The sequence below is a fragment of the Ambystoma mexicanum genome, chromosome 11 (genome assembly GCF_040938575.1).
Source record: "Ambystoma mexicanum isolate Mex_15411 chromosome 11, UKY_AmexF1_1, whole genome shotgun sequence".
Classification (NCBI taxonomy): domain Eukaryota; kingdom Metazoa; phylum Chordata; class Amphibia; order Caudata; family Ambystomatidae; genus Ambystoma; species Ambystoma mexicanum.
This window is the reverse complement of record NC_090934.1, coordinates 871,387,253-871,407,934: the sequence shown is the minus strand read 5'-3', so window position 1 is coordinate 871,407,934 and position 20,682 is coordinate 871,387,253. Positions and strand designations below refer to the sequence as shown.

Below are 20,682 nucleotides of genomic sequence, written 5' to 3'. Positions count from 1 at the left end.
GTCCCCTTTGTGAATTTCGAAAACAAACTGTAATACTCTGCTGCAGCTTCCACTAGATGTCGGCCTATGCATAGCATGTTATCTAAGCAGACTCCACAAGCCTCAGAAATATATATATGTCTGCACATTAATGTATCAGAAAACACAAAAGAGCAAAAAATCAAAAAGGTTTGTTACTGTGCATTTGAATAGCGCCTTATTTACCATTGGTATGATCTCAAAGCGCTGAGGGTTGAGGGTTGAACGCCCTTGGGGACCATAGTCCAGGTCAGAGCAGGGAAGAAAATAGAGCTTGGCTGTATTCTAATGCTAGGCACGGTGCAGTGATTGGCTAGGCACAGTGCAGTGATTGTGACAGATCAGCGGAATGTGTGCAGCAAGGTGGATAGCTTCCGAGTCTGCCTTCTAGAGGCCGTGGAGCCTGTGTATGAGATTATGTATGCAACAAAGCCAATTTTTTCATGGGGTGTAACTGCGTACTAAATGACTGTTGAGGTGTTCATGGAGTAGTGTAGGTATCTGTGCAGATATGCTGAATTGATCGAGGGGTATAGCTACGTTCTATTGTGTTTTTGTAAAGGAGAGAATGAGCATATTGGTATGAGTGAGTGTCTCAGCTTAATGGCAAGAGGCCTCTATTTCTGGTTACTTTCCAGAGCCTGATGAGCCGACCATGTCTGTCCCGGAGGTTTGTGGTAATGGATCTCTGAGAGAGATTCTCTGACTGGTGCAGAGAACGTTGTGTTTGCCCGGTTAGAGGGCCATTGTTTCTGAGGTTCTGTTGTAAGTGCCAGAGGGCCCATATTTCGGGTCCCTGGTCATTGCTTATGGTGGATGGCTGGATATTTCTGACACGTTTATGGGCTCAGGTGTGGAATTATATTGCAACAACGTTGTCGCTTCCGAGACCAGGGGTGCTAGAGAGCTGATTGGCTGGAGGCCATAGTGCATATTCTCAGGACATAAGAGCAAGTCTGATCAAGCATAGTTGATATAGCGACTTGGGTGAGGGAGTTCATGGCACTATTCCTGGATAGGCCAGGGTAGCCTGACTTGATCATATACCGCCTTGTGTACCCAATAGGTGACATGATCTGGCCCAATCGTGATGTTTGAAACATAAGTGCAATAAGGCTCTGCAGTAGTCTCTCTGCATGTTAATTGCCCGATAGGTAAAGCTTGACACAGGGTCAACAAGAACAGGGTCAATCGTACTCGATTGACAGGGGAGCCTGCGATAGTGGCTCTGCGTGTTAGATCCCAGATGGGTAACGTTTGACCCAGGTTAGCAAGAACAAGTCCAATCGTATTTGGCTGTCGGAGGAGCTATTACGCTCAGGGATTATGGTTATGCACGGAAGTTTGCGGATAGGTTTCTATGAGAGCAGTTGGCATCTTCTGGGGTGATAGTGCTGTGCTTGCTTAGAGGAAGATGATGATTAAGCTCAATTATCGTGGGGAACATGGGTGCTATTGGGCTCTAGTTTGGAGTCAGGGTATTTGTTTCCAGGTTGATAGGTACAGACAGACATCTCCTGGTCATAGAGCACAGTGCACGTCTGGTCGGGTGGGAGTGAGCATTCTTGGTCATAGTATACAATTATAGTGTTGTCAAGTCTCAGGTTTGGAGTCATTGGCATTTGAGACTGGTGCGCTGGGCAATCATGGCCATCTTGTTGGCACAAAGGGGGCTGTTAGGTCATTGTAGTCGAGCCAGCAACTACCTAGCCCAGAGCATACTGATCACTTGAGCTGGCTTCCATGCCCCGACTGTTCCTACATTTCTGCGATAATGCTGTTCAAGCCAAATTCTGGCCATTGATGTACGGTTTAGCGGCCCTAAGTGGTGCCTTACAAGGTTTAGGGAAAGAGCCAGTTCAGCCAGGACAGGACAATGGACATAGTTGCAGCCAGTCTGTTGGGATAGGTGAGGTAAAGGAAGATGCAACTCAGAAGCCTAACGTGGTAGTGACAGGATTCGGATACATTATTGATCTGGTGGGACAGGGATAGGCCTGAGTCCATTTTGCAGCCAAGGTTTTTGACAGTGGTGGAGGTAGGGGGGGAATGCCGAGGGAGGGGGGCATGGGAGTCATCGTGGGACTCGAGCTGTGTTGCTGCACACCAGGATCTCTGTGTTCCCAGGTTTCAGAAGGAGGTGGTTACTTGTCATCCATAGGTCTAGGTCGGATCGTTTTGGGGATTCTCAGGATAATTTGGGTGTTGTCAGCATAGTTATAGCAGGTGAGATTGCATGAGTGGATGATCCCTGGCAGATGGGTCATGTAGAGGTTGAATAGGAGACGTGAGAAGCAGGTGCCTTGGGGTACTCCCGTGTTTACAGATCGAGCGTTGGAGAGGAAAGGGAGGAGGAAAGTGATTTGGTTTCTGTTGAGGAAAGAGGCAAACTAGTTGAGTGCCAAGTCTCAGATTCCTGGGGAGGGGAGTAGGTCAAGGAGGATTGAGTGGTTATTGGTGTCAAAAGCTGATCAAGGAGAACTAGTGCTGTGCATTCTTCAGAGTCTGCTGACACTTGAGGTCATCCCAGATCGAGATCATTGTGGTTTCTGTTCCGTAGCGCAGTCAGAAGTCTGATTTAGGGGGCTCTAGGAGGTTGTTGGAGTCAAGAAATAGGTGGAGCTGAGAGTGTGCAGAACAGTCAATGAGTTTCACCAAGAATCAGATGTTGGAGATGGGCCTGTAATTGATTGGCTGGAGGGGGTCGAGGCATGCTTTCTTTAGAAAGGTTTTGACATGTGCTACTTTGAAGCGTTCTGGGAAGATGTCAGAGGTGAGGCAGTCGTTGAGTATGGACCTTGTCCGTTTTTTCTGCACAGGTAGAGGTGAAGATATCTTTGAGGCGATAGGTGGGACAAGGGTAACGGGGGTAGCCAGAGGTCTGCTGCTGGAACGTAGTTTGAGGAACTTCTCACTCGAGATAGGGTTGAAGGATGGCGTTAAGGTGGCGGAGATGGTGAAATCTCGAGTAGCGGGTGTTGGGCAGGGGGTGAGGTTGGAAGGTTTGGCATTAAGTGTGACTGTCCTGTCCACTGCTGTGTTGTAGAAACGTTGGGAGAGGGATTTGCAGAGAATTTGCATGGATGCGGTCGGGGCAGTGGTGCAGGAGGGCTAGATTAATTCTGTGATGATCCTGCTGAGCTCTTTGCTGCTGCTGCAGCAGTCCAGGATTGTTTTATTGTAGTAGGCCTTTTTGGCCTTTCGGATCTCAAATTTGTAGTTACAGTGATGGTGGGCGAACAATGACTTGCTATAAGGGGTTTTGCATGCTTGCCATTGGCGCTCAAGGGAGCGATTATGGGGTTTTAAAGCCTGCAGGTGGGGAGGGGAGAACCATTTGGGGGTTGATCCTTTGAGGGCAAAGGCGGGTGGGAGAGGGTGAGAGGGAGGAGTGAGTAGTTCAGCCAGGAGTCAAAGAATTCGATAGGTAAAGGTCTGGTAAGGGTCTATCTGTGGCTGGGATTGCCGGGAGTGTGCCTAGCAGGGCTTCAGCCCTGGTAGTACCTTGACCTTGTTCCAGCATTTGTGATCATGTGGGGGGGCACAGCGGGCTTTGGGAGGCGAGGGCAATGTGCGGTCAGAGAAAGGTATGGCTGAGTGGTCTGTCCAGATGAGGGGGTTGGAGTTGGAAACAAATGACGTTGGTGGAGCTGAAGATCGCATCAAGGGTGTGGCCTCCAATGTGGGTGGGACCTGTGGTATGCTGGGAAAGGTTGAGCGCCTCTAGACTGTCGACCAGGGGTTGGGTCATGGAGTTGCTGGCCATGTCAAACCAGATTTTAAAGTCCCCCAGTAGGGTGAGTGATGGGTGGTTAACCAGAGTGGTAGCTAGTGAGTCGCACAGACTGTTGTCAAAATGTCTGTCGAATCCAGGTGGTCTGTGGGTGAGTAGGAAGCTTTGTGAGAGAGTGGGCAACAAAGAGTTTGACTAGAACTTTTTAGTCTTTTTACATAATGCTTTATTTATTTATTGTGCATTTGTAAGGCACATATACATCAAGTAAATTGTGCTTCAAAGTGCCCACAGGGCAACAGGGAGGGGACATGGTAATGAAAAGCAAATATAACAATGAAAGATAGAGACAGAACTATTAAGTCTTGTGAGCATTCAGAATGTGCAAGTGCAGAGAGAAAGAAGGAGTGCGGGAGTGGGTTGTAAGTGCTACGTGTACCCAAGAGGGAAGTGCTAGGGAGTGAGCAGCTGTTAAGTGACTAGGTAAGAGTGGTCAGCTGCGAATAAATAATTAAGTACAGGCCTCTGGTAGCATAGGCCAGTGGGTGCCAAGGCAAGTGCTGTGAGCGGGCGGAGGCTGAAGACGATTGGGGGTGGGAGGCCAGGACCCAGGAGGACACAAGTTGCCCTGGTCACCAATCTCAGCAACTGTGGGTTTATAATAGGAGGGAAGATGGGGAGAAGGAGGTGAAAAGGAAGGTCATGAGGAGCTTCTGGAATTTGAGGAGATCTGGCTCAAGATGAAGAGGAAAGGGGAGGCTGTTCCATAGGAGGAAGCCTGCCGGGGAAAGAGATTGGCCACCAGCTCGCTGTTTAGCGAGGCGCTTGACACACAGAGAGTGGGTGCGGGAGGAACGTAAAGATCTGGAGGGAAATTGGTGCCAGAGGAACATAAAGATCTGGAGGGACGTTAGTACCAAGTTCATATTTATCATACCAATGCGATTGCTAGCGGTTTCTGTCATCCAACTAAGCTGTGCTCATTTTGTCAATCTCTAAGGGGTTAAAGGCTAAGCGACCCGAAGACATCTGCATTTAATCCTCGGTTGCTCGTCATGGCAGGGGAACTCACGCTAAGGTATGTTTAACCTCTATTTTCTGGACATGCATAAAAACTGCTAATACAACATGTGCATGCACTGTTAAGATGGCTCAATGGACTACTGCATCCACTGCACGTATGTGAGAAGAAGCTGATGGTTACAGGTTACAGTGCATGCAAAACTCTTTGGGTTGGGTTAGGGCAGGGGGTGCAACCTTGGACTACAATTCCCATCATCCCTAACCAGCATAGACAATCGTGAGAAATCACGGGAGTCGCAGTCCAAAACATCAGGAAAGCCACAGGTTGCAGACTCCTATGTGTCTGCTGCAGAGATGTATGTATAGATAGATATGATATGATAGGTTATTTATAACGTGCTTAATACCCAGCGGTTTCTAAGTGCTGACGTGGGGTTTGGAACCTGTGTTGCTCCGTGTTGTCTAGCTTCAAAGGCGTGCACGTTGTCCCTGAGCTATCCCCCAGAGACAACAGATCCTGGGATTGAATCCCGATCGGACAGCCCGGAGGTTTACCATACTTGATAAAAAAAAAAAAGCAGCCGATATAACCAGCGGGTCTCGGGGTTTCAATCCGAGTAAGGTGTCCCAATGAGGGATTGCCTCTGCAGGACACGTCCTTGAGTAACCTAGCGGCCAGAGGCTTGAATGGGGCGGAGGCATCTTTGTGTGTCACTGTTCGGAGTGTGATGAAAGCATTGGGTAGGCACTATGTCCATCATTAATATCCAAGTGAGGATTTCGCCATCATTGGACACTCTGCACACATACAAACGCCACATGCATACATCGTGTAGGGACAACTGCCCATACTTTCCTTGAGTAACTTGAAGGCAGGGCACAACCTGCTGCTCTTCTCTATCTTTTAGTTTTATGCACATTTTGGGGGTCTTCATCACGCACCCGTGCAAAGACTCAGCACATAGCCAGCCATACCGTCACAAATGGAGCACAGCGGGATTTAGATCAACAACTGTGTTCTATTGTGAATCGTAAAGCGTATTCAGACTACTCACCGAAAGCAAAGCAACATAGAAAAAACAACCAGAGGGTGGCTTGAGGGCGGCCCATCTGTCTGCATTTCCTTCTAGGAAACGAACATTGGCTGGATCCTGTCGATAAAGGGCTCAGCATAGAGAATGAAAACTGTGCACCCAACTTTAGTGTGTTTTTAAAAAAACTATCAGGATGTCTCACACAATCGAAATGTAGTGTGCGTTTAAAACATAAAATAACAGCAGGTCTCAGGACAAAACCTTTCAACTAGCGAAGAGCGTATGTAGAAATCTTTATCTGCACACAAGGCTATGACATTGTGAAACGCAAGTACACTTTGATTTATCTGCAGAAATACTGTACATTAATAAAGGTCAGAAGGTGTAGTCCCTAAAACACATACACAGCCTCAAGACATTAAGTGGGGCGGGGGAATGACTGCACTACAGGAATTCATAATGATTTTTTAAGATTATTCTATGATGAAACAATTTGACTTTAAAGAAACCGTATGCAAAATGAGGTATTAATGAAGGGAATTATATATAGTCTATTTTGGTGGGGAGGAGGAAGGCACACGGTGCAGGGAGGGAGAGGAACAACGAGCAGGGAGAGGCACCAATTACTTGCAAATGGGAGAGGTTTGTATTGTGTGTGGTATTTATATGATATGATATATGATATGGCATTGTTTCTGAGGTTCTGTTGTAAGTGCCAGAGGGCCCATATTTCGGGTCCCTGGTCATTGCTTATGGTGGATGGCTGGATATTTCTGACACGTTTATGGGCTCAGGTGTGGAATTATATTGCAACAACGTTGTCGCTTCCGAGACCAGGGGTGCTAGAGAGCTGATTGGCTGGAGGCCATAGTGCATATTCTCAGGACATAAGAGCAAGTCTGATCAAGCATAGTTGATATAGCGACTTGGGTGAGGGAGTTCATGGCACTATTCCTGGATAGGCCAGGGTAGCCTGACTTGATCATATACCGCCTTGTGTACCCAATAGGTGACATGATCTGGCCCAATCGTGATGTTTGAAACATAAGTGCAATAAGGCTCTGCAGTAGTCTCTCTGCATGTTAATTGCCCGATAGGTAAAGCTTGACACAGGGTCAACAAGAACAGGGTCAATCGTACTCGATTGACAGGGGAGCCTGCGATAGTGGCTCTGCGTGTTAGATCCCAGATGGGTAACGTTTGACCCAGGTTAGCAAGAACAAGTCCAATCGTATTTGGCTGTCGGAGGAGCTATTACGCTCAGGGATTATGGTTATGCACGGAAGTTTGCGGATAGGTTTCTATGAGAGCAGTTGGCATCTTCTGGGGTGATAGTGCTGTGCTTGCTTAGAGGAAGATGATGATTAAGCTCAATTATCGTGGGGAACATGGGTGCTATTGGGCTCTAGTTTGGAGTCAGGGTATTTGTTTCCAGGTTGATAGGTACAGACAGACATCTCCTGGTCATAGAGCACAGTGCACGTCTGGTCGGGTGGGAGTGAGCATTCTTGGTCATAGTATACAATTATAGTGTTGTCAAGTCTCAGGTTTGGAGTCATTGGCATTTGAGACTGGTGCGCTGGGCAATCATGGCCATCTTGTTGGCACAAAGGGGGCTGTTAGGTCATTGTAGTCGAGCCAGCAACTACCTAGCCCAGAGCATACTGATCACTTGAGCTGGCTTCCATGCCCCGACTGTTCCTACATTTCTGCGATAATGCTGTTCAAGCCAAATTCTGGCCATTGATGTACGGTTTAGCGGCCCTAAGTGGTGCCTTACAAGGTTTAGGGAAAGAGCCAGTTCAGCCAGGACAGGACAATGGACATAGTTGCAGCCAGTCTGTTGGGATAGGTGAGGTAAAGGAAGATGCAACTCAGAAGCCTAACGTGGTAGTGACAGGATTCGGATACATTATTGATCTGGTGGGACAGGGATAGGCCTGAGTCCATTTTGCAGCCAAGGTTTTTGACAGTGGTGGAGGTAGGGGGGGAATGCCGAGGGAGGGGGGCATGGGAGTCATCGTGGGACTCGAGCTGTGTTGCTGCACACCAGGATCTCTGTGTTCCCAGGTTTCAGAAGGAGGTGGTTACTTGTCATCCATAGGTCTAGGTCGGATCGTTTTGGGGATTCTCAGGATAATTTGGGTGTTGTCAGCATAGTTATAGCAGGTGAGATTGCATGAGTGGATGATCCCTGGCAGATGGGTCATGTAGAGGTTGAATAGGAGACGTGAGAAGCAGGTGCCTTGGGGTACTCCCGTGTTTACAGATCGAGCGTTGGAGAGGAAAGGGAGGAGGAAAGTGATTTGGTTTCTGTTGAGGAAAGAGGCAAACTAGTTGAGTGCCAAGTCTCAGATTCCTGGGGAGGGGAGTAGGTCAAGGAGGATTGAGTGGTTATTGGTGTCAAAAGCTGATCAAGGAGAACTAGTGCTGTGCATTCTTCAGAGTCTGCTGACACTTGAGGTCATCCCAGATCGAGATCATTGTGGTTTCTGTTCCGTAGCGCAGTCAGAAGTCTGATTTAGGGGGCTCTAGGAGGTTGTTGGAGTCAAGAAATAGGTGGAGCTGAGAGTGTGCAGAACAGTCAATGAGTTTCACCAAGAATCAGATGTTGGAGATGGGCCTGTAATTGATTGGCTGGAGGGGGTCGAGGCATGCTTTCTTTAGAAAGGTTTTGACATGTGCTACTTTGAAGCGTTCTGGGAAGATGTCAGAGGTGAGGCAGTCGTTGAGTATGGACCTTGTCCGTTTTTTCTGCACAGGTAGAGGTGAAGATATCTTTGAGGCGATAGGTGGGACAAGGGTAACGGGGGTAGCCAGAGGTCTGCTGCTGGAACGTAGTTTGAGGAACTTCTCACTCGAGATAGGGTTGAAGGATGGCGTTAAGGTGGCGGAGATGGTGAAATCTCGAGTAGCGGGTGTTGGGCAGGGGGTGAGGTTGGAAGGTTTGGCATTAAGTGTGACTGTCCTGTCCACTGCTGTGTTGTAGAAACGTTGGGAGAGGGATTTGCAGAGAATTTGCATGGATGCGGTCGGGGCAGTGGTGCAGGAGGGCTAGATTAATTCTGTGATGATCCTGCTGAGCTCTTTGCTGCTGCTGCAGCAGTCCAGGATTGTTTTATTGTAGTAGGCCTTTTTGGCCTTTCGGATCTCAAATTTGTAGTTACAGTGATGGTGGGCGAACAATGACTTGCTATAAGGGGTTTTGCATGCTTGCCATTGGCGCTCAAGGGAGCGATTATGGGGTTTTAAAGCCTGCAGGTGGGGAGGGGAGAACCATTTGGGGGTTGATCCTTTGAGGGCAAAGGCGGGTGGGAGAGGGTGAGAGGGAGGAGTGAGTAGTTCAGCCAGGAGTCAAAGAATTCGATAGGTAAAGGTCTGGTAAGGGTCTATCTGTGGCTGGGATTGCCGGGAGTGTGCCTAGCAGGGCTTCAGCCCTGGTAGTACCTTGACCTTGTTCCAGCATTTGTGATCATGTGGGGGGGCACAGCGGGCTTTGGGAGGCGAGGGCAATGTGCGGTCAGAGAAAGGTATGGCTGAGTGGTCTGTCCAGATGAGGGGGTTGGAGTTGGAAACAAATGACGTTGGTGGAGCTGAAGATCGCATCAAGGGTGTGGCCTCCAATGTGGGTGGGACCTGTGGTATGCTGGGAAAGGTTGAGCGCCTCTAGACTGTCGACCAGGGGTTGGGTCATGGAGTTGCTGGCCATGTCAAACCAGATTTTAAAGTCCCCCAGTAGGGTGAGTGATGGGTGGTTAACCAGAGTGGTAGCTAGTGAGTCGCACAGACTGTTGTCAAAATGTCTGTCGAATCCAGGTGGTCTGTGGGTGAGTAGGAAGCTTTGTGAGAGAGTGGGCAACAAAGAGTTTGACTAGAACTTTTTAGTCTTTTTACATAATGCTTTATTTATTTATTGTGCATTTGTAAGGCACATATACATCAAGTAAATTGTGCTTCAAAGTGCCCACAGGGCAACAGGGAGGGGACATGGTAATGAAAAGCAAATATAACAATGAAAGATAGAGACAGAACTATTAAGTCTTGTGAGCATTCAGAATGTGCAAGTGCAGAGAGAAAGAAGGAGTGCGGGAGTGGGTTGTAAGTGCTACGTGTACCCAAGAGGGAAGTGCTAGGGAGTGAGCAGCTGTTAAGTGACTAGGTAAGAGTGGTCAGCTGCGAATAAATAATTAAGTACAGGCCTCTGGTAGCATAGGCCAGTGGGTGCCAAGGCAAGTGCTGTGAGCGGGCGGAGGCTGAAGACGATTGGGGGTGGGAGGCCAGGACCCAGGAGGACACAAGTTGCCCTGGTCACCAATCTCAGCAACTGTGGGTTTATAATAGGAGGGAAGATGGGGAGAAGGAGGTGAAAAGGAAGGTCATGAGGAGCTTCTGGAATTTGAGGAGATCTGGCTCAAGATGAAGAGGAAAGGGGAGGCTGTTCCATAGGAGGAAGCCTGCCGGGGAAAGAGATTGGCCACCAGCTCGCTGTTTAGCGAGGCGCTTGACACACAGAGAGTGGGTGCGGGAGGAACGTAAAGATCTGGAGGGAAATTGGTGCCAGAGGAACATAAAGATCTGGAGGGACGTTAGTACCAAGTTCATATTTATCATACCAATGCGATTGCTAGCGGTTTCTGTCATCCAACTAAGCTGTGCTCATTTTGTCAATCTCTAAGGGGTTAAAGGCTAAGCGACCCGAAGACATCTGCATTTAATCCTCGGTTGCTCGTCATGGCAGGGGAACTCACGCTAAGGTATGTTTAACCTCTATTTTCTGGACATGCATAAAAACTGCTAATACAACATGTGCATGCACTGTTAAGATGGCTCAATGGACTACTGCATCCACTGCACGTATGTGAGAAGAAGCTGATGGTTACAGGTTACAGTGCATGCAAAACTCTTTGGGTTGGGTTAGGGCAGGGGGTGCAACCTTGGACTACAATTCCCATCATCCCTAACCAGCATAGACAATCGTGAGAAATCACGGGAGTCGCAGTCCAAAACATCAGGAAAGCCACAGGTTGCAGACTCCTATGTGTCTGCTGCAGAGATGTATGTATAGATAGATATGATATGATAGGTTATTTATAACGTGCTTAATACCCAGCGGTTTCTAAGTGCTGACGTGGGGTTTGGAACCTGTGTTGCTCCGTGTTGTCTAGCTTCAAAGGCGTGCACGTTGTCCCTGAGCTATCCCCCAGAGACAACAGATCCTGGGATTGAATCCCGATCGGACAGCCCGGAGGTTTACCATACTTGATAAAAAAAAAAAAGCAGCCGATATAACCAGCGGGTCTCGGGGTTTCAATCCGAGTAAGGTGTCCCAATGAGGGATTGCCTCTGCAGGACACGTCCTTGAGTAACCTAGCGGCCAGAGGCTTGAATGGGGCGGAGGCATCTTTGTGTGTCACTGTTCGGAGTGTGATGAAAGCATTGGGTAGGCACTATGTCCATCATTAATATCCAAGTGAGGATTTCGCCATCATTGGACACTCTGCACACATACAAACGCCACATGCATACATCGTGTAGGGACAACTGCCCATACTTTCCTTGAGTAACTTGAAGGCAGGGCACAACCTGCTGCTCTTCTCTATCTTTTAGTTTTATGCACATTTTGGGGGTCTTCATCACGCACCCGTGCAAAGACTCAGCACATAGCCAGCCATACCGTCACAAATGGAGCACAGCGGGATTTAGATCAACAACTGTGTTCTATTGTGAATCGTAAAGCGTATTCAGACTACTCACCGAAAGCAAAGCAACATAGAAAAAACAACCAGAGGGTGGCTTGAGGGCGGCCCATCTGTCTGCATTTCCTTCTAGGAAACGAACATTGGCTGGATCCTGTCGATAAAGGGCTCAGCATAGAGAATGAAAACTGTGCACCCAACTTTAGTGTGTTTTTAAAAAAACTATCAGGATGTCTCACACAATCGAAATGTAGTGTGCGTTTAAAACATAAAATAACAGCAGGTCTCAGGACAAAACCTTTCAACTAGCGAAGAGCGTATGTAGAAATCTTTATCTGCACACAAGGCTATGACATTGTGAAACGCAAGTACACTTTGATTTATCTGCAGAAATACTGTACATTAATAAAGGTCAGAAGGTGTAGTCCCTAAAACACATACACAGCCTCAAGACATTAAGTGGGGCGGGGGAATGACTGCACTACAGGAATTCATAATGATTTTTTAAGATTATTCTATGATGAAACAATTTGACTTTAAAGAAACCGTATGCAAAATGAGGTATTAATGAAGGGAATTATATATAGTCTATTTTGGTGGGGAGGAGGAAGGCACACGGTGCAGGGAGGGAGAGGAACAACGAGCAGGGAGAGGCACCAATTACTTGCAAATGGGAGAGGTTTGTATTGTGTGTGGTATTTATATGATATGATATATGATATGGCATTTATAACGCGCCTATACACAGGTGTTTCAAGGCGCGACGAGGCAGGGAGGGGAGGAACAAGGGGAGACAGACAACGATCCTACTAGGCCAGGTGTCATTCAGATCGCGCAAGTGCAGGGGTGGGGGAGGGGGAGGGGGAAAAGGGGAAGGGGAGGGGGGGAAGTGCAGTACAAGGTAAGTGGCGTAAAGTAATACATAAATAGGGCCAGCTGGTGGCAAGTGCAAGGTAAGTGCAGAACAAGTGCTGGAAAGGGGGGGGGCTGTAGGGATACAGAGACAGTCCCGCAGTGCAGAGGGGATTCCAGGGCATCAGTGCAAGTGGAGAGTGGCTGGGCCCAGGACCGAGGCCGTTAAGAATGGTCCAGTTGCAGAATCAGTGCAGTTTCAGTGTAGAATATTAGCTGTTCAGCAGGGGAGAGGGAGAGAGAAAGCAGAAGCAAAGAGGAAGGTTTTGAGGTGCTTCCGGAACCGGAGATGGTTCTCCTCAAGTTTCAGGGAGGCAGGAAGGCTGTTCCAGAGGGAGGCCCCTGCCGTGGAGAGAGATCTACCCCCAGCTCGTTGCTTCGAGAAGCGGCTGACCCTGAGGGAGTTGGAGGCGGATGAGCGAAGGGCTCGGGTAGGAAGATATTTGGGAAGAGAGAGTTGAAGGTATTTAGGACCAAGGCCCCAGAAGGCCTTGTGGACAATGCAGAGGGTTTTGAACTTTATCCTCGCAGCCACTGGGAGCCAGTGTAGAGATTTCAGTCCTGGAGAGATACGGTCCCTGGGCTTGAGGCCAAGGACAAGTCTCGCAGTTCTGTTCTGGATGAGTTGCAGAGGGCGGAGAGTGGAGGCAGGCAGATTAAGATAGAGGCTGTTACAGTAATCCAGCTTCGAGAGAACCAGGGCTCGGGAGACAGTGAGCTTCTGGGGGAAGGAGAGGAAGGGAAGAATACCTCTGAGGAGGTGCAAAGGCAGAGCGCACAAAGGCAGTAAGGTATCAAGGCGCTAAGGGTGAGAGGGATGGGAAATCAGACTAAAACAAGTACGTTTTTAGAGCCTTGCGAAATGGAAAAAAACTCCTGAAGATTGCGACGGTCAAGCAGTCAAGATTGCAATGGTTACTTATGTTTAAAGGACTCCTGAAGAAGAGTCAGATGATGCATGTGTAGCAGCGGAAGAGGTTATAGATTTGCATCGGCACACTGCAGGTAATAGTGTAAGAGCAGGCAGGGCGCGGATACATAATTGATGAGTGGAAGGAGTTACAAGTGCAGAGAAGGAGCAGTGGCCGATCAGAATACTGTCCCTCTTCTATGAGATAACACATTGAATTAGCAGAGCCCGGTAAGTGCTACAAGCTAAAGGGAGTGGTCAAACGAACCCACACCGGAGATCAAAAGAATCCACAAGGAAAAATACACCACAAAGGTGCTTCAGTAGGGCATGGAACCAGGGTGGGGCTGCGACATAACATTGGTCCATGCACCAATGAAAAAGTGGCCTACAATTACACATTACAGCGTTACTTTTCAGAGCAGACTGATTAAGTACTATGTAAGGGGGTGTTTTTTTGGTAAAGTATGTTGCAAAGAATGCATTTGAAAGCATATTTGCTTAATAGCGTTTGTTAAAACTAGTGTAGTAACTTATAAAACTTGCCCACTCTGGCCAAAAAATACTGGCCCATAATAGAATAATGGGCTGGTAATTCAGGCATTGCCATATTACCCTGTAGGCCAGTCCGAGCCTGTATGAGACGGCTGTTCTTTGAAGGGAAAGCAACTGGGGTCACCACAGCCCCGTCACTGGTACAAGCCCAGGGAGGGGTGGGCATTGACGTCAAGTGTGAGTTGGTTGCAATGGTTGGTACATTTTAAAAGGATTGCTGAATTTAAGAAATAAAACAGTTGCCTGATCAGTACTTTGATTTTTTTTAAGAAATAGCAAGGAGCAACAGAAAAGCAACAGCACAAGAAGCGTCGAAGCGCTATCTTGGAGTCGCAGTGAAGGGTGAGCTGGAGGCAGCGTCTTGCCGTATCTTAACTTCTTTTATAGACTTTTGCGGTCCAGGTACCGGTCACGCATGGACAAGCACAGGACAGTTTGTGTGCCCACAGCATTGACATCCTTATTATGGTTGTACAAGTCAAGGGTAGGACTGGGGCGTAAAATGGTCTCGGGCACCAATGAAAAAGTGAACCCACAGTTGCAAATGGCAATTTGTCCTATAGTCCAGTCCAAGCCTATCCAAGTCCATGCACACGAGCGCAGACGAGCATACTCAGAAAACATAAGACTGATATGCAAATGGTTATTTCTCCTCTGTGAAGGGTGCAGTGAGCTAGCGCATCGTTGTAGACCCTCCGGAGTGGATGAAATTCCATAGAACAGGGTATTTGACCCATGTTTGTTCTCAGTAGAGGGGCTGCGGCACTCCTTTGCAAAATCGTAATCAGGACTCCCTGTTCTTGCTCATGCCCTCTTCCAAGTATATGATGCATGAAATCATGGAGATTGTGGCCAACAGTTAAGAAGCCCACGACCTCCAGCAGGCAGCCATTATACTACACAGACACTAGAGGGCTGAAAAATGCCCTCCCTCCCACTGGTGCACAAACTCTAATCACCCATCCCACTCTACCTCCTAACCACAGGCACAATCTTCAATCGGGCCCCTTGCTTTGCACAGTGCTGCATATGTAATGTAGTGGTCTTGCACAGTGCCTTTCTACCACTATTGGTGGGATCTATGTGCTTGCACACACATGTGCAGAATTGCACCACACAGGCTAATCTCTTTAACTTTACTTTAGCCCTTCTCTAATTCTGATTCTTGGACACGCTGGTGACAAGTGGGATGGGTGGGAGTCTTGGAAAAACCCATGGAAACAATTTCCACCGAAAATAGTCCTTTTCTGCATAAAAAGATGCATTATGGCTAGCAGAACTAACCAAAATACGGAATCCTGGTGTCCATGCCAAACTCAATGAAGATATAAAACGCATCCCCAGAGAAACAGGTTAATGAACAATAAGCATACGAGAAATTCTTTCCAAGCAGTGCCAAACAAGGTAGTACAGGATTGAAATGTGGGTCTTTACTGGGGTAAGGAAATAATTCCATTGTGATCACACCATAGTCATTTACACAATAAAACAAGCATTGGCGATAGCAACAGTTTGGCTTTTGTGTAGGCATGGGAAAGGCAGTTGGCAGGCACTGCCGTAGTGGCATTAACTGACCCTTGACGGTAGCAGGTGCAAAATGGTGCTAGAATCAGGGCATCTAATAGCAGTGCCTGGCAAATACCAAATACTTGTACACAAGCCGAAACTGTTGCCTTTCCCAATGCTGTTTTTGAATTGGATTTCAGTGGAGGACACGCATAGTTCCTGTATAATGAGTGGCTGAAGACAGACCTGGTTAAAGCATTTGAATTGCACTAGTCGTGTGTTTACAGCTCCAATTAAGTCTCTTCAAAGACCGTTTTAAAACAACACTGGCATGCACTTTGAGTGCAAAGTTTGATGGCAAGGCTTATTTAAAGCCAACTAAAAGAGTTCCATGAGAATGTGTTCTGGGTGGGTTGGGGCAAGAACTGAGTGGGAATGGTCATAGGGATTACCATAGCCCTGGGCAGTCAATGGGTGGACAAATAGCCAAACCACAACTTCAAGCTTTGTGTCCCTCCTCATATGCCATGTCTCACTATCGGTACTCGAATGCCGTAGTTTCGGCTTATAGTAGCTCTGCCACCTAATAGCCCAAACTAAAAGAGAAGAGGTTGGCTTAGAGCACCGTTCAGATCAGAGAGACGCTGATGCTGCAAGAAGGCGCCTGGCCTGTGAATACAGCCAGTGGAGCTACAGCTATGAAAGGGAACCCTGCAGTCATCTCTAGCTTAAACAATGATCAAAGCTACGTTGAGACATAATGAAGAGAGTGAGCGAGAGAAAGAAAGAGTAAGTGAAAGAGAGAGAAAGCACTGGATGTAATGGGGAGAAACCAGAGCACCACAGCAAAACCCTATAGAAAATGATGCTAACATTTCCACGCACCCACCTCTCCACGCTCAAAATACAGCAGCGACGTCAAACAAATCCTTTCAGTGAAAGCGAACAACAGAAATAGGGACACTGAGCACACGTAAAGGGCACGGGCAGCAATGAGACGCCATGCGTGGTCTTGGTCCACCAGACTGCACTGCCAGGCAGGTGTTTCATGGCCATTCTCTTGCAGGACCAACAACCCAGGAATGAACGGAAAGATGGCGTCCAGAAGCGCCACCAAGAACAATGTAGCTCAACTGCCCAGGTTGAGAACACCCCTGTGTTTGGAGGAGCATTGCATATGATTACTGATGGAGCAATGTCACAGGAGATGAGGGAGACCTAGTCTACTCCATGGTGTTTATCTGCCATCGGCCAAAGCACGCGCCACTGTTTTCACACAAAGGCATGGAAACAAAGTTCCTCCCAAACACACCAAGTCCTAGGAAAGGCCGAAGCAGCTGCTAACGGCTTGTTTACTTCCAAAATGAAAAAGAGAAAACATATTACCATCTGCTCCTCCTCGCGGCTCTCGCTGGAGTCTTCAGGCTTTCTTTGGAGTGATGAAGCGTGGGCTCCGGCCATTCTCCGCCCCGCATCTGTCCCCTCACCAAGCCGATCACCATCTGCCAAAGGAACACAAATGCACATGAGCGCTCAGCCTGTCCAAGAAGCAACGCTAAAGCATTGCACAAAGCGCATCACCGGGATTCAATCTGTATATATTGGCCCTCTTAGACATGATATGGGCCACCCCATTATCAAAAGGGAGGGGGGGGGGACTCAGAAGCTCTGGGGCCACTTGTCCTGAAAATGCATTCAGTTACGAACTTGATGGGTAAGCAGTTTGCAACGTCAATGGAGCATGAAAGGTACTCCGTCGCAGGGGGCGGAGAGGCCCAGGTCACTGGTGACTGTCAGCAGACAAATTGCCAATAGGAACCATATTAGAAAAGTGTCCAATTGCTACACCCTCATCATACTTAGTAGTAAGGGCACCCTCAACATGTTCTTTATTGTTGCATACCTGGAAGACCTGTGTGAGAGTTGCCTATCTGGTGACGCCATCTAAGTCCTGTACTGAGGCACGGCACACACAGACCGCTGCAGCATAATGGGCATAAGTCTCTCTAGGACCCCATTAATCAGCTGCAAAGAGTAGAATCCCAGATAGCCTACTCCATCAGCAAGGGTACCTACCATAACTTCTCCTCACTATGCTCCCTGGGAACCCCAGATCCTGCAATCTGTCCATGGCAATTCAGGGAGAATGCGAAGTCGTGTGTGTTAAATGGTCAACACCTCTTGTATGCGCATTTAAGCAGTGTTCATGCATTTGGTTGAGTTCGGCAAGTCACTGCCCGACTTTGAAAAGGGTTTGCTTTCTGTGCTTTTGTAAGTATCTCTGGACATCGATGGGACACTTTGAATGCTGGTTTAGCGCAAACTTAGTGCCACATCAACAATATACTTAACTAGCATGGAGGCAGTTCGTTCTGGGAGCAGGGTTCCCGGCTCTGGAACGGAAGAAAGGGGATAGCTGAAGGTTGCCTTGAGACACCCCTTCTACAGCAAAAGGACCATTCAAAAAAGGCCCCATTTCAGAGGTCTCACTCCCAGCCTGACCCCACCTACCTCCTGGGCACGAGTTTACCCTTTTTTGTTCACGCTTATTTCACACGTCACGCCTACCTGTTTCTAGGAACCAAATTATTTTAGCAATAAATTGATAAGAAGTGACTGAATGACGACGTTGGGATTCATACAAAACAAATAAATAACTATGGGGGAAGTTTCTGACAGTGAGCGGATGAGTAGCACAATGGAGGCAGGTCCCATGGTACCACCACAATCGGAATTCTCCCCCTATGCCTCACCATATCATTCACTTTACCTACAATCACAGTAGGCCATTAACTGGTAGCGACCTTATGGCCAGTCCTTTCTTAACTGTACTACAAAAATAAACCTGGTGTTCTGATAGGACAATCTACTATCCACTTCCATTGGGCCACTCTTGCATCGTTGAATACTGTGTTAAACTGGTGCAATACTGCAAACTCTCAGAGCCGGGACGATAGCTCATCCAATTAAGCCCCAGGCCTGATTCCACTCTGCAGTTTGCAAGTTCAAACCCTGCAAGTGCCACTCAGCGCTTCTTTTTTGTGGTGTTGATTGAGAGCTATTACAGTGTTTACTAATATAACCTATTACAGCGCTTAAAAGTGGGAGGAATCCTATATAAAGCACTACACCAAATTCTCACAATATTATCTACTGTGCTCATTTTCATTATCGCTAATTCTTTCAATGACATTAGTGCTACTGGAAAATAGGGTGTGCTAAATAAACACTGAGGGCCTTGTTTACAAAAATCGTTTTTCAATGTGAACATCCCATTGAAAAACGCGCTGTAAATCAGCCGCCTAGTAATTGAAGGTGAAGGGGATAAAATAAAGCGAAACATGCAGCCTGAAGGTTGTAAGCGAGGCACATTGCACAGGAGCACAAGAACACACGTGGAACTAGAACTCAGGCCCCCCCTGTTAGCAACACCAACGTTGCCAGGAAACTCATCCTGCCCTACTGCCAATCTGGGACCGGATTACAGAACCTTTGCACTGGTGCAAACACATTTTGCATGGCAAGAGCACTATGGACAAGTTTGCACCAGGGCAATAACACTCTTGTTTGAATGCATGTTTGCACCGGGGCAATGTTGCCCCTAGTGCTAATAGGAAATGGTATTAGCACAAGGGCGAACTTTGCCCTGGTACAACAATGCATTTAAAGTATATGTTTTTTGCACATGGCAGCTTTCTCCTAGTGCTAACACCATGCAAACTTTTACTTGCCATGGTGCAAAGGTTTTTTTTAATGTGGCCCCAATGTTTTTTACACTAGGGGAAACTTTTTGCCTTAGTGCTAATGTCCTGCAATACTGTAATTGCACTGGTGCAAAGTGTCTATAATCTGTCCCCTATTTGTTGAATAATGCATACCCTCTCCTCACACACCAGTTTGTGAAGTCTGAGCGGGCGACCAGCAGGATCGTCACCGCTCCAGACGAGCATGCCCACAAGCAGACAACCCGCCTCTCTCTTCCAGGCAGAAGGGATGGTTCCATGATAGTCTAAAAGCTATGCAGTTTTACAAATGTGGCGTAAGGTGGCTTAGCAATGCTCTCATCATTTCTGGACCATTTGGAGTTTACTGGAAATGGGCATATAGTTTGCAGTCCTTTCAGCTCCCAGAGTTGCATTTGGGACTGCTCCTGTCTTGCGCGTGCAGATGCAAGCTTGCAGCATCCTTGGTAACCGTCATATTGTCTCTAGATTAGGATTTAAGTTTGCAACCTGTTGGCAGTGCTAAAATTGGAGTGTTGCAATAACTAATCTGTTCAATATGACCTTCCATCTGCATTTGCAGCAGCAGCTTTGAGGGGCAACAATGAACATGAGACTCATACCCTTATCTCCCATGTTAGGGTGTAACACGGAATGATGTTCATCCAGGCAAACATGTTTGGGAACATTCAGAATTTGGAGGAACAAAGCAGCATTTCTGGTAAATAATGACTTTTACCAAAGTGGATTGTTGCTCCAGAAATCAGCTGCTGGGCTCCGACAACTTCTATGGCAGCATTACAATAAATGCAGAGTGCCACTGTGATGTGCATGTAAATAGTGTCGCACAGAAAACAGGTGCACAGTGTGCCCCGTGGAGTATCTTTGCTGGAAATGTTGGGGGGACATGACAACTGAAAGAAAGGGGTAGGGTGGTAGAATGGCAGAAGGTGGCTCTGAGGGGGGATAACACTAAACTACTACACCACAAGAGTTCATTGCAGACGCTCTGTTATAACTTTCATAAGGCTGGTGGCGTATCTATAATTAATTAAATTCTAAAGGCACGCCAGTCTTCTGAAACTTAACACTGCAGATGGTCTTTAGAATTCACTGCATTGACAACAGTAAAGAATCCTGAGCCTCCTCTACCTAAAGAGGCCCTGCAAGCAGGCTGAAGGTAGCTGGTGTTTGATTATTGCCACTAAGACACTGACCCAGACAAGCATATAGACATAATAGAAAATGGATGCCTGCAAGATTTTAAAACAGCAGATTAGGTTGATTATTGTGATTTCATTAATTACCTGCAACATTCTGACGCATTAAAATTAAGGTATATTTTCCTGTTTTCAAATGACCCCAAGCACTAGCGTATCGATCGGGAGGCCAGACCGGGGCATTTTTCAGTGGGACGCCACTGACATTAGGCACCTCGAAGGAGGGTACCCAATGGGAAAGGTGTCCCACTGGCAGGACAATGTATGCCGAGCAATTCCTGCTCAGCACGCTCATTGTCCTGGCAGCAGGACACCTTACCCTTTCCGAACGGTAGAGGTGTCCCACTGGCAGG

At 47.5% G+C, this 20,682-nt stretch overlaps 1 protein-coding gene across 1 annotated transcript in view; it reads right to left on the bottom strand.

Moving 5' to 3' along the window:
• B4GALNT4 (beta-1,4-N-acetyl-galactosaminyltransferase 4) overlaps positions 1 to 20,682 on the bottom strand; it is an 834,734-nt gene that overhangs the window by 432,810 nt on the left and 381,242 nt on the right. The window contains exon 2 of the mRNA XM_069623923.1: positions 16,774 to 16,889. Within this exon, the coding sequence (XP_069480024.1) occupies positions 16,774 to 16,889 (116 nt within the window). The remainder of the gene's footprint in view (positions 1 to 16,773; positions 16,890 to 20,682) is intronic.